Here is a 19,350-nt window from a genome sequence, read left to right as displayed (position 1 = left end):
TTCAACTGAAGCTAGGAGTGGAACCACTATTTCCTTCTTGAAACCTAGCAAGTCAAACCATTGCTTCCTTCTTGAAACTGTTCTCTTGGCTTATAAGAGACCACACTATTCTGGGTTTCTTCCTATCTCATTGACGGACCATGCCTTCTCATGCTCCTTTGCGTATTCTTCCCCAGCTAGACCCCAGGTTGTTGGGAGTGCCCAGGGCTTTGTCATGGGCTCCTTTCTTTTCCTATCCCCTCTCCCCAGGTAACACCATCCAGCCCATAGCTCTAAAAACAACCCACTGATGACTCCCAAATTCCTATCTCCAGTCTGAACTTCACCTTGAATCCCAGACTCCATGTGCAACTACACACTTGACAGTTCCACACAGATGTCTAATGGTCATTTCTTCTTAACATGGCCATAACAAACTCTTGATTTCTTCTTTATATCTAAGTTGTTGTATACCCTTGGATCTATTTCTGTGTTAACTATTTCTTGTTTTTTCTGGGTTTTTGTTGTTGTTTTGGTGGGGGTGGTAATAGATTTACTTATTTATTTTTAGAGGGTGTACTGGGGATTGAACCCAGGACATTGTGTATACTGAGCATGCGCTCTGCCACTTGGGCTATACTCTCCCCTTGTGTAAACTATTCTTATTCACTAATTTGTTAATGTGGAAGTCATATCTTGCTTTTTATAATTATTGAGTTCAAAATCTTCAAACATGTACTGTGAGAATTAATCTTAGAAGAAAAATAAAACTCTAATTTATTTGCTATTGTTTCTTCTGATAGCTATAAATATCCATAACATCTACTGAGCAGTAGTCCATCGCTCATCTGTTACAGCCACTCTGTATTCAGAACTTGTGAGATTACTGTTTCTCAAGAGGCTAAATTCAATAACCCTGCCTTTACTCTGACCCTATTGTTTTTGCAACTCAATACAACAAAATAATCAGTCTAATCTGGCTACCACTGTCACATCCATTGTGTGCAAACGTAAATTGGTATGAGACACAAAATTAGAATCACTGCTGCCAGAGTCCCAAAGGTGTCAAACCTGTATGTGTTCTTAATTAGCCATGGAAATTCAATCTGTCATGTTTTCTGCAGATAACTGGTTTTGGAGTCATTAGAGTGGAAAGAATATTCATACCTTTTCTCTTCAGATAGCTCTACTTCCACACTCAACCTTTTTTTCTAAAGAGATCTGGGCTACTCTTGAATTTATTGCTTTTCCTTGATGAAAGATTCTGGTTTTTTTTTCTCATTTTCTGAAAAGTTAAACAAAAGTTATTTGTTTAAATAATTTGGGAAAAGCAATTTTTTTCCTTGAGGTACTGTGAATTTACTTTTACTCAGCAGTACTGCTTACTATATACTTCAGTTGGAAGTTTTAAGCTCCAAATAGTGTGCCCTTCAGAATTAGAGACGAAAGCAGAGACCATCTTTAAGATGAAACTAATAAAGTTTAAACATTGCATTTGTTTTCAGGTGCTAACGTATTCATTCTTGTTTCTGAGCTAGGGTAGGAGCAGATTATTTTAGAATATTCACTGTCTCCTCTGTGCTGAACTGGAAGGCATAGGGTTTTGTTTTGTTTGGTTTTGTTTTCTTACATTTTCTTCCATCCAGTCTGTGGGTGAACTTAGAAGGGACTTCAGAACTGACTTTTAATGGTAAACTATTAAATCACCTCCTTTATTTTATTTTGGGGCTGGGTGGTAATTAGATTTATTTGTTCATTTTTATAGGAGGTACTGTGGATTGAACCCGGGACCTCCTGCATGCTAAACACGTGCTCCACCACTTGAGTTATACCCTCCCCACTTAAATCACCTATTTTAAAGAGAAGCTTGTATTTTTAAATGAATATTGAACACGTAGCAAGAACAGTTAATACTTACAGTTTGCTTTTGATTGAATCCTTTTACTTTTTTCCTGGGATATTGTCTCATCAGAAAAATCATGAATTTTCTCCCTCTAGCATGTGCTTTCACAGAAAAATCTATTTCACTTTCTAGCTGTTTAACTTGGTGCAAGTTATTTAGTACTACCTCCTAAGTTGTTGTAAAGAAAAAAGAGACAGTGCATTAAAAATGTCTAGTATAGTATTTGCATACAGTAAGCACTCAATAACTTTACCTCTTATTCTTATTAATGATTGATTTGTAGTAAACTTCTTGATTAAATTTTCTCAGTAGTTTTATTTTTTACCCTACTCTCCTGTAATCTGCCCTCTATCCTCTTTACCTTCCCAAACCATCTACTTCTTACCTTCTAATTACCAAATTGAGTTCCAATTCTCTTGCTCACTGACCTCTCAGCTTAATTTATAGCTTTCACCACACATATACATATGTACTTTAAAGGTAAATATTAAAATAAAATGTTTTAACTTACAGTCACGTATATTCATTTGCCAATCTTTTGATGTAGGGCCAAGACCTTTACTTTGAACGTTGAATCCATTGTTTGGAGTTCAGCATCCCTCCTCCTTCCATAAACCACATCAATAGTGTATCACCTAGGACTTTCAGTTTTGACTTCTTTAAAAAGGAACAAGAATTTAAAAACTGATGCACAGTGCTCTCAATGCAGAATTCTTCTGGGTTTTATGACTTACCCACCCCACCATCCATCTTTTACAGTAGTGTGTCTTACCCAAACCTAATTCACCACAGTTTTTTAAATTGACTTGCCTTTATTAAATCTTTCTATAGGGTTCAATTTGATTTTCTTAAAGAGATCTTCTTTTTCTTTTGCTCATAGTCATACAACATTTAATTAAATATGTAATTAAACAAGAACAACTGGAACAAACAGGTTTGTGGACCAACATTGACTCAACATGTAGAAGCAGGAGTGTCTGGATGTATCAGAGAATCAAAGTCTAGCCCTGAAGCTTTAGCATGGCATTGGACATCAGTGTCTTTTTCAGAAGCAAAGGAGAGCACTGATTAATCAGGTAAATCATTTCAGTGGTGTTTGGTGGAAAGAGTTTCTACTGTGTAATTATACTTGGGAGGACTTTCATGAAAAATGAGGTGAAGAAGTCAAAGAATTCATAGACAATAACTGAGACTATCTTTGTTACAAGAATAATACAGCTTACTCTGCTTATTTACATGCAATAAATTAAAAATTAAATAAAATGTTTTAATACTCTTATAGTAGACATTTTGTGTTTTCCTGTTCAGCATTCATTACCCCTTCTTTTGGTAAAATGATGCATTGATTTTCTTCTGGGGAGTCACTCCCTCCCCCAGTCCCAAGCAGTCACTGGGTAGCACTGGTCCCCCAGCTCTAGCAGAGGACCCAGATTGGGTTAAGCTGGTCAATATATTCCATCTCTATGGTCTTAGCGATGGGTTCATTAATGGACTCCTGATCAGAAGCCAGGGAGGTATGAGGAGACATTTGCTGGACTTCTGGGAGAGAAAAGCTCCTCCCTAATAATGGAGCTACTAGAAGAGACTCTCACTTCAGGATCTGGTGTCTACAAATGTGAAGTTGGGACTGCTACGGCCATTCTGCTACCTGGTCGGGAATCAGTCTGAAGAAGTAGCTTAACATCTGAGGAAGAAGATCTGGGAACTAGGTCCTGGTGACATTATTTGAACTTTGAATAATGTCATGACTATCCCTGGATTCACCACTGGTCTTTTCAGTTTCCCTTTTAAATGAAACCAGTTTGCCTTGAATTTTTCTTCACTTGCAGTGTAAAGAATCTTCACTGACAAAAGTAGAAATCTCCTGTTCCTCCCCAGTAGGGAACCTAGGATGGCCTGTAACTAGCACGGTGGGTCTTGTTTGTCTGGGCTCTGAACCCTCCTGCATTCCTCTGTGTTGCAGTGTTTCTCTCATCCCATGTGGTTTGTTTTGAGATTCTGCTTCTTTGTGTTCCTTTTTTTTTGTTGTTTTTTGGTGGATGGAGGTAATTAGGTTTATTTGTTTATTTATTTTTAATAGAGGTAGTGGGGACTGAACCCAGGACCTTCTGCATGCTAACCAGGCACTCTACCACTGAGCTATACCTTCCCCCCTTTGTGTTCCTTTTTGATATGTCCTAGTTTTTGCTTATGTACTAATTCAAATTTCAGTTTTTATATACTGAGACTTTATTTATTGGTTTATGTATGGCAGGAAATTGTTTCATATGTTTACTGGTTTTCCCCTCCCAGAAATTCCTATTACCTCAAGAACCTTCCTTCATTCATAAACTCATAAAATCACTTTGAGTTTATACCTCAGGAAAAAGATGTTAGAGGGAAAAATGAAAGTTAAATATTCAACTTTTTTGTTTCAAAAGCCTTGGTATGTGAAAATATATAATTTATTAGAGCCAGTTTTTGTGTGTAGTGACGGTGATAAAGACTTTACAAACTTAGAAGATGACATGTAAGGATGTTCATTGTACCATTGTTTGCAATAGAAAAATTGAAAACATCCATCAAAAATCGAATAGATAACGGGGAGGGTACAGCTCAAGTGATAGAGCGCTTGCTTAGCATGCATGAGGTCCTGGCTTCAATCCCTAGTCCCTCCTCTAAAAATAAATAAACCTAATTACCTCCCCCCACCAAAATAAAATAATTAAATAATACAATAATAAACTTAAAAAACATAAAGCTAAAAAAATAGAATAGATAAGAAAATGTGGTATATTCATTATGACTGTGACAGCAGTTAGAAGGAATGTTCTTTTAGAAATAGTGTGTCAGACATCGTTTGACCTATCAACCACTCCTAACCCCTTTCTTCATTTGCCATCTTCTCTGTAGAGGATAAAAAAAGCTCAGCACTCCCTTTCCTCAACTCCACTGCACCTGAGTCTTGGAATAATAAAGATCAGTGAAATAGAAATAGAAGTTTGTTGGGGGATTCTGGAGACAAAGGTAGCTGGCACTGCCTTTTCCCCCAGCGTACAACCGTGAAGGAAATGCCAAGAGAAATACGGAGATTCTGGTCCTGACATTACCAAGCCATGGAAAAAAATACCAACTGCTATTTACTTCTGGAGTATTTTTTATGTGAGAAAAGAAATCCGTGTTTGTTTACGTTACACTTGGTTGAATTTTATACTATTTTCAGCCAGAAGCATTCCTAACTGGTACACTGTGTCAATATGGATACATCTCAAAAAATGTTAGAAGATATAAAATGAAAAATGTTAAATGAAAACATTGATATGGCCATAGTATATTGTTTATACAAATTTAAACACTTTTTTTTTTTTTGTCTTTCAGTTAAGCAAGTCTTTATTCAAAATAACGCCATGGAAAAAGATAGCACAGGTCAGACTCTGTCCTGAGGAAAATAAAACAATACTATCTTTTGCTGGTAAGGAGACTTAAGGATTGGTATTAAATCTCCATATATGGTAATGTGTACTTTTTTATATATATTTTTATTGAAGTATAGTCAGCTTACAATGTTGTGTCAATTTCTGGTGTACAGCACAATGCTTCAGCCATACATGAACATACATATATTCGTTTCATAGTCTTTTTTTTTTTTTATCACTACCACTTTGATCAGAACTTTATTCAAACTTAGCTGTCCAAAATAATTTGACCTCCACGGAATAAACAAATTTAAGTTTATGCAACAGCCTTCTTTTCTTCTGTGGTGGGCTTCTTTTCTGCAGGCTTCTTGTCAGCTGCTGGCTTCTTGTCAGCTGCTGGCTTCTTGTCAGCTGCTGGCTTCTTGGTCGCTGCAGCCTTTTTTCCCACCACAGGCTTCTTCTGCTTTTTAACACCAACAACCTTCTTTCCTTTCTTTCCCACCACAGGCTTCTTGCCTGGAACCCCCTTCTCGTCTGATTTGGCTTGTAGTGCTGCTGCTGCTTTATCCATTCGGATCTTGTGATTCTTCGCCTGGCGAAGAATGGTGTTCCGTCGCATGGTCTTTGCATATGGGTTTAGCTTCAACATGATTCTCAGATTTTTCAGTGGATTCTTCTTCAGGACTCTGCGATGAATCTTCTTGTGTGGTGCTCGGAGGGCTCTTTGGATCTCTGGGCTTTTCAAGATTCTGCTAAGGTCTGTATTGAGCATCTTGTGTGTGGGGAGGTTGTAGTTACTCTTCAGGGGAGGCAGCTTTACGCCACGTGCCATACAGCTCATCTAACTTGCAGAAGGCACTTTCAGTCCAAATGCAGAAATGCCTCACATGCCCACCCGGAGCAAGTTTCAAAACATTCAGCTTGCTTACATTAAGCAGAGTAATTCCAGGGATGTTTCTGAAGGCCTTGATGATACCATTGTCCTCATTGTAGATGATGCAGGGTCCCCTGCGCTGGGTACGGCGCCGGTTTCTCATTTTGCCTTTGCCCGCTCTCATTCGCTGAGAGGCATAGACCTTAAGTTTCTTCAGAAGTAAAACAGCCTCCTTGGTCTTCTTGTAGCTTTCAACTTTATCTTCAACCACCAAGGGAAGTTCAGGAACTTCCTCAATATGATGACCTTTAGACATGACCAGCGCTGGTAAGGCCGAGGCAGCCAGTGCAGAGCAGATGGCATATCGCTTCTGCGTTGTGTTGACTCTCCGGTGCCAACATCGCCAAGTCTTGGTTGGTGCAAACATGCGCCCCCCACGACACATATTTCCAAAAGCACCCTGGCCAGAGCGGTGAGTCCCACCACCTCGAACCCTGGGGATTCGAGCTACAGCTCTGCCAGTACCCCAAGACTCAGCACTGGTTTGATGACCTGCTAATTCACTGACAGCATAGGGCTGTCTGTTGTTTTTGCGCAAGTTGGTGTGAACAAAGTTCACGATATCTGGTCGAATGGGAGCCCTTGAACACGGCAGGCAAAGTGACATTTTTGCCAGATGACTCCCCCTTTTCAGAGTACACTGATATCAGTGGGCGAGCACACGCCATGGCGGGGAGAGGAGAGAGCCACTCTCCTCTCAACCCGGCGGCTCCCACAGGAAAAGCCATTTCATAGTCTTTTTCACCATAAGTTACTACAAGACATTGAATATAGTTCCTTGTGCTATACAGTATAAGCTTGTTGTTTATCTTACAAATTTAAACACATTTCGGTGACACTTTATATTATTAAAGTAATATAATTTGGATAATATATAGAAAATATAAAGTAATTTAATATGTCTAAAATCTAAAAAGTGTACTGGGAAAATACCAATATATCATGGTAGTGATGGCCTTTGCAGAGAGGAGATGTAATGGGACTCTGGGTTGCATCACGAGAGATAAAGGTACATCAAATTCATCTGTGATATTTTATTTCTTTTATTTAAAATAGAGCAAAAAAGTATGACAAAAATGTTAACAATCTTCGATCCTTGGTAGTGAGGACACAGGTGTTCATTTTATTATTTTCTATATTTTCCTGTATTAAAAGAAAAGTTCTCAAGGAGAAGGAGTAAATGATTCTACTATCTGTTTGAGGAGGAGAACTAAAGGAGAAGCTAAAAAGCTTAGATACCAGTGTGTCTGAGAGACCATTATCCTGTGCCTGGCCCTCTCAGCAAGCTAAGCCTGGAGGTGGTCCATTGAATTCCTCCAGATTGTTTGAGATCAGATGCAACGGGGAGTATGCCTCATTTTCTTGGGAAGGCGGTCACCAGCCTCTAAGCCTTACTACTAGCACGTTGAGGCATCAGGAGAGTAGAAATGGCTGCTTTGGGGATTTGGAAAGATGCATCCACAGGATCCAGAGTGCCATGAGAAACAGCAGAAAAAGCAATCTCAGCAGATGCCAGAGCAAACGAATAATGACTTATGACCAGTCACCCCTTTTACCACTCAAAGTTCTAAATATGGGAGACCCTATATGGAATGGAATCAGCCCATCTGAATAATTTGAAGGAACATCTCATTTATTAAGATTATTTTTTCATTAATTTGGGGAAGTGGGGTTATTAAATATAAATTTCTTAATTATAAAAAATAAGTTTACATTTCTTGCCAACCTGAGTTTGTACACTCCCTACATTTGGATGTCTTTGATTTCCTTCAGGACATTTTTTTGCAAAATATTAGGAAAGTCCATGTGATGTACTCTATAGATTCTTGTTTTCTTTTACCTTCCCCCCCATCTTAAGCATTATATGCTCTAATTTTTGCATTTCCTTTAATAGATAAGTCTCTATCTTTTTTTTTAACATTTTTTATTGATTTATAATCATTTTACAAGATAAGTCTCTTTCTTTCGCTGCAATTGGAAAGGAATTTTAAAAACCCTTTTTGGGAATCACTATCTGAAAACAGAGAGTCAACAAATTGTACATCACTTTGATAAACCCACTATAATTACTACTGTGGGGATTGGGTCAAGAAATAAAATGTGCCATGACAAGGACCATGTCAGATCTATAGAAAAGGGTCATCTCTGGGATCAAATCCAGTGTATTCGAGAAATGTTTGGTTACCAATCTCTTCATTCTTTGTGAACCAAGGCTTCCCAGATCAATCCTTGAGCTAGACACAGGTATCCTAAGTGTGGTCCAAGGCATGCGTGTCCTGTGCAACTGCCTCAGAACACTTCTACTTATAACCTATTGGCCGGATCTTACTCACGTGGCCACAACTAACATATAGAACGCTGGAAATGAATTCCTTTTTCTTAAAGGGCCATGTACCCAGATAAAAACTACAGTGGCTTATGCCAAATCTCTCACGACAACATAAATTTAAAAAGATTTGTTATACAAATACAGGGGTATCTCATGGAACCAGAACGCAGGAAGCCTGGCCCAGCCTGATGAGGACCTTGAATAGGGACTCGTCAGGAATCAAGACCATTGTTCTTTTTATCTTTCTAGGAGCATAAAAGTCCTCAACTGTCAATGCCTTTCTCAGCCGACTAGCCCTTTGCTTGCTCATCCACACACATTCACTCGGCAAATACGTACTGAGCTCTTAGCAGGGACTGGGACTGTTCCAGACATGGGCATAGAGAGAGGAATCAAACAGACAAAAACACATATCCCCAAAATGGTCATCCAAGCCCTCAAGCCTCTATGTCCTTTCAATTCCAAGGACCCACAATTTTCGGACTTCCTGTTTCTATTTCTCAATTCCTATTCTTCTACAGGATTAAGTAGGGGTCTTAAAACTCCAAAGAAAATTGGTTTCAGGTTGAAGTGGCACATACTCCTGACCTAGTATCAGCAGAGGCCACCGCTAAGCCTCAGATGCAGTGAAAGAAAGTTCTGGAGTCCAGCCAGACCACTTTTCTGACTTCTGTGTTCCAGGTGCCCCTCAGCTGTGCAGAAAGAGTTGTTTCTGAGGTTTCAGGTTGAGGCCTGGGAGCTGGGAGTCGTCGTGACAGTGGTAAAATGGCTAGGCTTCATGCAAAACATGGAGAAAGAGAGTTCAAGTCAGTATCTGCTGGAAAACTAAAGTACAAAACCAAACAGACAGTGCAAATAAAATGTCAGTGTGCAGGGGACAGGCTGAGGCACCAGAAACAGGTATGAGGAAGTGAGACAAACAGGAGGCAACAAGATGAGTGAGCAAGTGTAGAAGGTTTATTATTCAAACTTAAATCCAGAGGAAGGGCAGACATTAGGACTGGTCGATCCAGTGTTGCAGTGATGTCATGAGATCCAACCCCTTCTTCATCCAGAGTTAGAGGAAGGCTGTCCGCAGCAGTCAACTTTACACGCTTCCCCACTGTGATGAGAGAAAAAGAATGGCTTTCGGCAACTCTTTTTCAAGGGGTGAACTTTCCGAGAAACCTTCAGCAAACCCTTCTTAGTATAGGCCAGCCACTCAAGAAGCTTGTCTGTGAATGGAAGAGGGGAGAGAAGTAGCTGAGGGATCAAGGGAATAATTTGTTTTTAAATAGTGAAGGGACAGGATCATTTTTAAAATGCTGACAGGAAAGAGGCAAAAGAGAAAAAGGTAAAAGAGGGGGGTGGGGTGGGAATGAGGCTGGTGCCTGAGAAGAGGTTATTAGGTAGAGCAGTGTTTCTCAAACTTTAACATGCGTGTTATTCACCTGGGGATCTTGGAGTCGCCTGTGGGGTTCTATTAAATGCATATTCTGATTCAGTAAAGTGTGGGGTGGGGCATAAGAGTCTATATTTCTAACAAGTTCCTAGGTGATGCAAGTGCCGCTTGTTGTGGGCCCCATTTTGACTAGTAGGAATTTAGAGCAGTGGTTCTCAGACTTCAGTGTGCGTCAGAATCACCTTGTGGGCTTGTTTCAGACAGGTTTCTGGGACCCACTCCCAGAGTTTCTGATTTAGTACATCTAGGATGGGGCACAAGAATTTGCATGTCTAACAAGCTCCCAGGTGCTGCTGATACTGCTAGTCCAGGAATCACATCTAAGATTGATTTAGCGTGTAAGTGGAGAAGATCACCTTAGAAGAGTGATACCTTCACCATTGAAAAGATAAAGAAAATGCAAAGATTGACAGGGTTGCAGATAAGTTTGGAGGTTTCAGATTGACAGGGTTGCAGATAAGTTTGGAGGTTTCAGATTGACAGGGTTGCAGATAAGTTTGGAGGTTTGTCAGGAGGTAGGATGCTGAGGAATTTATTGCCCAATGGCCTGTATCTTCTCAGTGACGTAGGAGTGGAATCATCAGCTGAGAGCAAGGGAGAGGCTGATGACATAAGGAACTATAAATATTAGGTGAAGGCTTACTGCCTTCCAGTTAGCTCTTCTCATAACACCACACAAAAAGTCAATTTGTTTTGTTATGTATTAAAGGAGCATTTTGCAATTAATTCATCGAGACAAGTTGACCAAGAAATTATGTGGTACAGTGGAAGAATTATTAAGATTTTCCTATGGCTGGTAACTAGAAACACTTGCTTTGGAAATTTCCAAGCCCAAATCTTGTTGATTGTGTGCTTTGATGTAGAAATTTAGGAATTCAATTGGTGTTTGTTTGTTTGTTTTAATGGAAGTGCTGGGGATCGAATCCTGGGCATCATGTATGTTAAGCATGCCCTCTACCTCTGAGCTATTTTCCTCCCCCTCAATTGGTTTTAAAAAGCAGAATGGCATAGAATTTTTGAGGGGGTGGACTCTAGAAGAGAAGCTCTGGTTTCTAATCCGGCTTCATCACATACCACCGTGAAACCCTGGGCATGGGAGTTAACTTCCTTTAGCTTCGGTTTCTCACCAATGAGGACAATAATGGTACCCATCTCATAGAGTTGTTGGGAGAAATAAATGAGATAACACAGTAAGTGCTTAGCACAGTGCCTGTCACAAGTACTTCACCAAGTCAGTTTCTCTCTTTGAGTCTCACTTTCACAAGGGTCTCATGAGGGGATTGGATTGTACCGATTTTAAAGCCACACTCATCTTCATCCATAATTCTAGGTGGCCATCCATGTGACGTTAAAAAAATATATAGTTGTTACTGTAATAACTAAAACTTATTTAACCATTTTTAGTGTGTGCTAGGCATTATTTTAAGTACTTTACACATATGAATTCAGCTGCCCCTCACAATAGCTCTGGGAGATGGGTTTTATTATTCTCCCCATGTTGTAGATGAGGAAGCTGGCACCTGAAGAAAATAATTTGCTCAAGGTCACACAGAAAATAGAGTTTGATTCCACACAATCTAAATCCAGGGCTATATTCTCAACCACTTCAGAATATAGCCTCTTCAGGGCTCTGTAATGTGAATTCACTTCAGATTATGTGCCAAATAAGTGAATCAGAGGAGGCAGCTGTCATTTGGTATTAGTGCCTTTTAGGATTCCAGATCTAGGATATGGTTTCAGGAACAAGCTCTTTTTGTTTTGGGTCAGATCCCAAGATGACCTTGGAGTGACCACTAGGGTGTGGTATCAATTAACCAGATATTAGCTTTAAGCAAATTATTTCACATAAACCCTCAATAGTCTACTATTTAGATGCCAAATAATTTTTCTTATTTAATTGGACTGTTATGATACTTAAATAGTATTTTATGCAGATTGAAAGATAATAATGGTTATTTGTTGAATGCCTATTTCATACTAATTCCCTAATAGCCTTAATACAACAGCTTTGAAAAGGTAAATACTAATACATCATTTAACAGATAAAAATCTGAAGTTAGAAATTTGCTGGAGGTCAAGAAAGTTTTCCTTTTTCTAAATTCTAGAATGAAAATAATTATTTCGAAACAAAGTAGTGTGCATTGAACTTTCACAACTTTGGGGGTCTGTCAATCTCCCTGGTAGGGATTTACCTTTAGTTTTTGAGGTGTTATTTTTATCTGGTTCTGGATAATTAATGATAATCTGGTTCAGCACTTTGTCTACTGCAGCAAAGAGAGGAGGAAACAAATCAATCAACAAACATAGAGTCAAATCCCCAAAGGACGAGTGACAATGTTATTGAGATCAGATCTGGGAAAAGATTCAGAAGATGAAATGAGATGAGGATATGTCAGAACTGTAGGGTAATTTCATAGAGATGATGGTAGGGAGTGAGGGAGGGGGTGCAGGGAGCTTCTCTGTTTAAAAGAAAGACATTTTCCTCCACCTCATCTGGCAATGGATTGATTTCCCTGCATTCATTTCAGAAGCTTGAATCTCATAGACTTTTCAGTGAGTGACTCTTTTGGACACGTTCCATGGGATAGAGTACAATGAATTCTTCCTCCCTCCCCCAACCCCCTTTCGACAAACACACCTTCCTACCCAAGACTAAGTTCATCTGGTCAATACCTTGCCTTTTTGGGCAGGATAGTCTCTCAGCTGCTCCAGTTCTCTGAGGCCGCTGACTCTCAGCTCCACCCAATTCTCCAGTTTTATGACTGTTGAAATGGGAAAGTAAAAAAGAAAAGCTGAGATCGTCTAGGCTTTTCAGTCCTTTGGAGACTTGATCTGTTTTCTTTGGTTACACCCAGTTCCTCTTTCATTGGGCGAATAATAAATACACATTGAACATGTATTGTACACAGTGGCTTAGAAGTTATTGCATAATAGAGCCAAACTAGACCTGCTCCAGCATGACCACCCCAGCTCCCCAGCCTGGATATCATGAGACAGAATCCACTGCGACCTTATCTGAATATAGCTATATTCAGAATATCAGAGATACCTGAACAGTACACCAGAGTTTCGTCTCGAGACCAGCTGAATGAACTCACCCATCATTCTTGGATTTTACATCTCCTCATTTAGCTTCTATGTCTCCCACTCTTTTCCTCTCCTGTACTTCCAGACCAATGGCACTTTATCCTCTCTTTCCTGACTCATCCTCCCACTGCTCCCTTCCCTAAAAGACTTTTCCACTGTGCCTTTGGATATTTATTTCCATTATAAACCTACTCCTCCCCTTTCTCTTCTCCTCTATAATCTTCCCTCCCTCCCTTCTTGTTTTATCTTGAAAATCCGGCTTCCGGTGCTACTCGTTAGAACTTAGGGGACTCCTGGTCTCCCATTATCTGCACATCGTAGGGGCTGGAGGGAATTCTGAATTTTTCTCATTTCCATTATTACCAAACCAGTACTCCCCTCAGATGGGTAAACATTTCTCTACCACTTTCTTTCTCATCCACCAGTTTATGGTTCTTGTTTACATTTGTCGGAGCTTGTAGCTCTGAGTTCCTATCTGCCTCTATGTTGTGCCAGCACCCTGATAAATGCACTTTCCTTTGAAAGAAACATTAAATTCCATAACCCCACACTTCCATGATTTATACAACTCGAGTGACAAGTATTTTCACTCCAGGTCAACCAGACTCACACATGACCATGCTAGAAACTGCTCCATATTAGAAATCTTTGACTCCAGTGTACCTACCAGTCTCTATTTCCACCTCTACCAAGCCCTAACTTGTATTACTACTGTTCTCAGATCATACAGAGACATATAGGTTCTTTTTTTTTAATCCAGATTTATTGAGGTTGGACGGACAAATAAAAAAGAGACATATAGGTTCTTTTTTTAATTGAAGTACGGTCAATTTACAATGTTCTGTTAGTTTCTGGTGTACAGCATAGTGATTCAGTTATACTTCTGTATATGTATTTTTAATTATAAGCTATTATAAGCTACTGAATATAGTTCCTAGTGCTGTACACTAGGACCTTGCTATTTATCTATTTTATACATAGTAGTTTGTGTCTGCTAATCCCAAACTCCTAATTTATCTCTCCCTACTGCAGACATATAGGTTATTATTATTTTTTTTTTTTAATGGAGGTACTTGGGATTGAACTCAGGACCTTGTGCTTGCTAAGTATGTGCTCTACCACTGAGCTGTCCCCGGTCCTAAACTTTTTTTCTTTTTTTTCCTTTTTTAATATAAATTCTTAATCTTTCTTCTTTTCCAGCCTGTCAGCCCCATTGCTGCCTTACTTCCTTCACTCTTTCTTTTTTCGTTTTCATATTCTTTTTCATTATAGGTTATTACAAGATATTGACTAGAGTTCCCTGTGCTTTACAGAAGACCTTCGCTCTTTAGTTTCACCTCCGTGTTTTATCACCTCAACTGCTCTCTCAGGAGCACTCTCACCTCCCTCACATCCCTTCCTTCTCCTGTCATCCTGGACATCAAACACCATCTCGAGAACAAATCCTATGCCTGTCTTCTTAGCCCCTATACCAAGAATGATGAGGGATGCTGTGAGGATAAATGCCACCTCAAATTTCTGGATCTGTAGACCCAGAGCAACACTCAAGAACCTCCTTCCTTGTCTTTGGTTGATTCCCTTCCTCTTCCATTCTTCTCTCCCACCATTCCACGCTTTCCCCGTTCACCTCGAGCCCCCTTAAATCCAGAGCTACTCCCTCTGTAGCTTACTCTTTGCTAGTTTTTAAATCACTTTCACATTATGCATTTGTACAGATCTCTCTCGCTCTCTCTCTCTCTCTTTTTTTGGTTTCTTTTTTATTTCTTTTTTTGTGGGTTTTTTTGTGTGTGTGTGTGTGTGTGTGTGTGCAGATTGTCTTTCTTGGTCAGTTTTACTCATTTTTATTTTTCCAAAATATTTTACATAATCCAAATTTCCAATATAATACACATTTCTTTTAACTTACATGTGCAGAATGACAGTGACTGAATCAGAGAGAAGAGCTGAGAAAAGGGATGGAAGAAAAAGCACATTGCTCCCCCTTTTGACCCATCAGTCTTCAGTTTGAGTTAATAATCCTTTTTTTAAAATTTATTTTTTAAATTGAAGTATATTCAGTGTATCGTGTTGCATCAGTTTCTGATGTACAGCATCATGTTTCAGTCATACGTATACATCCATATATTCCTTCTCATATTCTTTTTCATTACAGGTTACTACAAGATATTGAATATAGGCCCCTAATAATCTTTTTTCACTTAAGATAGTTTAAACTGGACTTCTGTCATGACCAAAAGTGTCTTAGTTAATATACCTATCTCTTGTGAACGCTCTGTTTTTCTTCTCTGTCCCCTAACAGTCAGAGACTCAATGTTTTCCCTCATTACTCACATTTGAGTGAGGATTAGTCTAGATCAGCAAACTATAGCCTGTGGGCCATATCTGGCCAACCATCTGTTTTGTTTTTACAGCCCACAAGCTAAAAATGGTTTTCCCATTTTTTTAATGATTGCATTTTAAATGGTTATATAAATACCTACATAATAGCCTTGATTATGTCTCTTAGCCCACAAAACCTGAAATGTTTACTTATCTGGCCCTTTAAGAAAAACCTTGCCAACCCCTGATTTAGAAAGACATAATAATTGACTAAAAATATTGTGCATTTATTTTCCTTTGGCCCCTCCCTATTTACCTGGCTGCACTTGGAGTCCTTCATTATGTGGGTTTAAATAATCAGCTCAGAATTTCAGCTTCCTGAACAGGGTAGAGAGGAAGTTAGAGTCATGGGCCATCTTGTCTAGAAGTTTGTCTTGGTAGACCTTGCCCATTGTTTGCTCAAACTGCTGCCCATGTAACAGTTTTTGGTATCTGATTTTCTGTTTGGTTTGGCTTCTGCTTTAGGTACAGGTGTATGGCTTCCTTCTTGGCTGTTTTGTAAGCTGAGTTGCCTCAGGGGTCAGTTGCCCCTAAAAATAAGGAAATTACTCCTAGTGCTGAGGCAAGCTACCTGCTTTAATGAGATGTATGGTCAGGGAAAGACCCTTCCACTGGTTTTTCTCTTTTGAAGGCCTCCTTTTCTTTCCTAAACTCTGCAGTGGCCTTGAGTTAGTCTGTAGTGTCAAAAGAAATTCCAAGTAGAAATGACCCCTATCCCTCCAAAAAACAGCTTTTCCTTGGAGATCTTATTTCTCTGATTAGTGAGGATTAGTGAGGATCTGCTAGGATTTCCTTTATTTAGTTTTCATGGTACTGCACTAGTCTGTTAAAAATTATGTGTATGAGTTTTAGCCTTACATTGAGTCCCAGCTGACCATTATCTAGCAGAAACATTTGTGGTATGCACCTATATCTCCCTTATATTGTTTCATCAATGACGCATAATCTCATCATTGATGTTAATTTTCCTTTGATTATTTAAATCAGTTGTATGAAGATAGAGGAGCAGGGATATATTTCCTTCACTCACACTCAATCATTGGGGGATAACAAAAATTCATTAAAGACTGAAAGTTTTTGTCAGACCACCAACTGAGACCCTAAAAACACAGTTCACGTCCCAGCCATAAAGTCATGAATGATAATGGAGACAATATGAACTAATTCTTAGGAGAGGGACTGAGAAGTCTGGAGAAAAGGCATTATTGATTGGCTCCTCTTATGCCAGGTGCAAGGTCCAGAGCTAAGTAGGAAGGATCAGCACTTCTCCCCAAATAGCCCATGATGCTTCCCTTCCCCTCAGGTAGCAATGATGGATCAAGAACATATCCTATATGCAAGATAGATAAAAAACAGAACTAGAAGAGTCTTCTGGGATTTGTTCCTGCCAGGGCACTTGTACAGAGAACTTGACGGTTACTCAAGTTATCGCCTTCTGTCCATGGTGCTGCTGTCAGTAAGCTGTCTTCTACTGCACAGCAGGCTAGTGGGATGCTCTTGATGAAATAGGTTCCAGTGATCCCTGGGAGTCTCATTGAAGAAAAGCACACACCTTAAAGATAATTGGGATTTTTCACAGCAGAATAAGTTTAAATCACACTGTGATGAAGACTCACAGTCTGACCCTGAGTTGGATGAAAGCAGGACAAACTTTAAATAAAGACTGCTGCAGAGACATAGGACACGTGAGAAGAAGCATGTTTAGGAGTGAGCTTGCCTGGGGATCACCCTCCAGAATGGTGGAGTGAGGACCTCAGTGAACTCACCCTCCCACAAAAACAGCAGAAATACTGGCAAAAAAACCTAAAATCAACTGTTTGAACACTTTGGAAATTAACCAAAGCCACAGAACAAACTGAAAACCATCTATCCAAGAGAAACAACTGAACTTTGGTTAGAAGGTGGGATCCGTGATATTTTAACTTGTGGATGGGATACTATTCCCATCCACCTTCCCTCCCCAGCTCAGTTTCTTGGTAGCCACAAAAAGCCAGCAGTCTCACAGCCAGTGGAGAGGACTGACCTCTTGTGGAGCTCAATTAAAAGCAACATCCCCAGAGCACAGTCAATATTTTGTCTGAACTTGCAGCTCCCTGGAAAACCTCTGTTCTTAGGTAGTTGTGGCTATTGGATTTGACTCCGAATTCAGCTTGACAGAAAAAAATACCCTGCTCCCAGAGCTTTATCAAAACAACAGGCATCCACTGGCAACATGGCAGCTGCTAAGGCTAGACTTTGAGTAGGGGTTAGCAAGAGACAGGCTGGGAATTTAAGAACACAGCCTGGAGAACCAGGTAAATATAGGGAACTCTGAAAAGCCCTAGCATATTCCAGGGGATCTAAAAAGTTGTGTGAATGCGCAAGGCTGTGCTCATGCCCAGGAGAGACACTGAGATGGAGAAGGTCCTAGACACTAATTTCTGGCTGACTTTAAGTCTCTTTGCAAACAGAAAGTGAAAGCTCAGGCTGAGTGGTAAACTGCCTAAAGTTTGAAGGCATGCCTTCTCACACAGATTCCCTTGGCAAAGGGTAGAAGACATAAAGACGTCCATAGTCAAGGATACCTCCTGTTCCTAATGAGTTTTAATTTTTCTTCCTAGGTTTAAGGAATGAGTAACAGGATCTAGGACCTCATTCCCAGGGAGGGTAAAAAGAAGCAGGGAATTATTCCTCTGGACTAGTTTGAGGTGGGAAATGGAGAGTGATACAATAGTGTGAGGGTTCAAAAGGGACCCTGGCACTGAGGCTGGGCCACAACCCCTGAACCTGAGAATCAAGTACACAGGGTGAAAGTGAAGAGCTCAGTGGTCTTTGCCTTCTTCTAACCCACCATGGAAATCTACTGGGGGAATCAAGAGAATCAGGGAGACAAAGGGCAAAGGGAGAGTAGGAATGAACTAGGGATCCTTGGGGATAAGGTCTGGACCATGCACTCTCTTCTCTCCTTAGAATTTTTGTATTTGTCATATCCCATCCCTGGAAGAAAACAATACCTATTACTGCATGCTCCTGCATGTGTCTGGGGCTCACAGAATCATTGGAGCTGTCAGAATAAGAATTAGGGGAAGAATAGGGAGAGGGGTGATATGTCAACATAGCCCCAGCAGTCTTGAGCTAATCTCCTCCCTGGTGGCTGCTCCCTTTGGGATGGCCCAGGATCCCCATTCACCCTCTGCTCCATTTCATCAAAGCCTCTCCTACTCTGCCTTGTCCGGGTCTGGATTCTTTTCTCTCCTCCCTTATCTGTCTCTGTTCTCTGAAGTATTCTCCCATACTCACAACCATCAGTTTGTTCCCACACGTTCCCAGCCATAGTTCCTTAGAGGGACCAGGTGCCAAGATAGCTAAGCTCCTGAACAGAGGACTCAAATACCAATGATGACTATTGAGCTCACCTGAAAGCAGAGTTGAAGACAAAGAATTGAGTGAAGTTTATTTGGAAGATGATCACAGGAGGGATAGAGGATAATGAAATAGAGAAGGAAAAGATCACTCAAAGGTCATTATCTAGATTGTTGCTGTGAGTAACAGGAGCCAGAGCCTCCTTAGAAACTACAGAATGCCTCCCAGAATGGTCCATCTGAAGGATGGGAGGCTGGGTCACCATCCACTCCCATTCTGCACTGGATGAGTTTGCCCTGCACTAACTTGTCTAGGGATCTAGCACCTCCTGTGGCATTGGAGAAAGTCCTGGGACAGGATATGCAAGATGTACTGTATGGAGGCAGGGCCACGGTCAGTGCTAGGTGCATCTGGGCTCACACGGAACTGTCCACCACAGCTGCTTCTGAAAGCAGAGGTGGGTCAAGGAGACTTAATGTGAGAGCCCAGAGCATCTGCTGTAGTCCCTTCCTCTGATTTTTAAAACTTTCTCATCAGAAACCATTATTGATGACATAATTT

The 19,350-nt window shown here is 40.2% G+C and overlaps 1 protein-coding gene and 1 long non-coding RNA gene across 3 annotated transcripts; both read right to left on the bottom strand.

Moving 5' to 3' along the window:
- Positions 1 to 5,498: 5,498 nt before the first annotated feature.
- On the bottom strand, positions 5,499 to 6,935 carry LOC102506607 (60S ribosomal protein L4-like). The gene is given in 3 exon segments (XM_032498335.1): positions 5,499 to 6,082; positions 6,084 to 6,791; positions 6,793 to 6,935. Coding segments are annotated over 3 exon segments (1,284 nt in total). The 5' UTR covers positions 6,880 to 6,935; the 3' UTR covers positions 5,499 to 5,593.
- A 2,354-nt stretch (positions 6,936 to 9,289) lies between these two features.
- On the bottom strand, positions 9,290 to 13,260 carry LOC106728735. Of its 2 annotated transcripts, none has more exons than XR_004326600.1 (3): positions 13,080 to 13,260; positions 12,655 to 12,743; positions 9,290 to 9,754 (listed from the first exon to the last, which is right to left on the bottom strand). It is a non-coding gene; the product is annotated as an uncharacterized LOC106728735 (long non-coding RNA). The 2 variants fall into 2 exon arrangements; XR_001364999.2 differs by having other exon boundaries at positions 9,290 to 9,642.
- Positions 13,261 to 19,350: the final 6,090 nt, after the last annotated feature.

This window comes from Camelus ferus, chromosome 16 (assembly GCF_009834535.1).
Source record: "Camelus ferus isolate YT-003-E chromosome 16, BCGSAC_Cfer_1.0, whole genome shotgun sequence".
NCBI classification, from domain to species: domain Eukaryota; kingdom Metazoa; phylum Chordata; class Mammalia; order Artiodactyla; family Camelidae; genus Camelus; species Camelus ferus.
The sequence above is the reverse complement of the archived record's forward strand: the minus strand, read 5'-3'. Positions and strand labels throughout refer to the sequence as shown.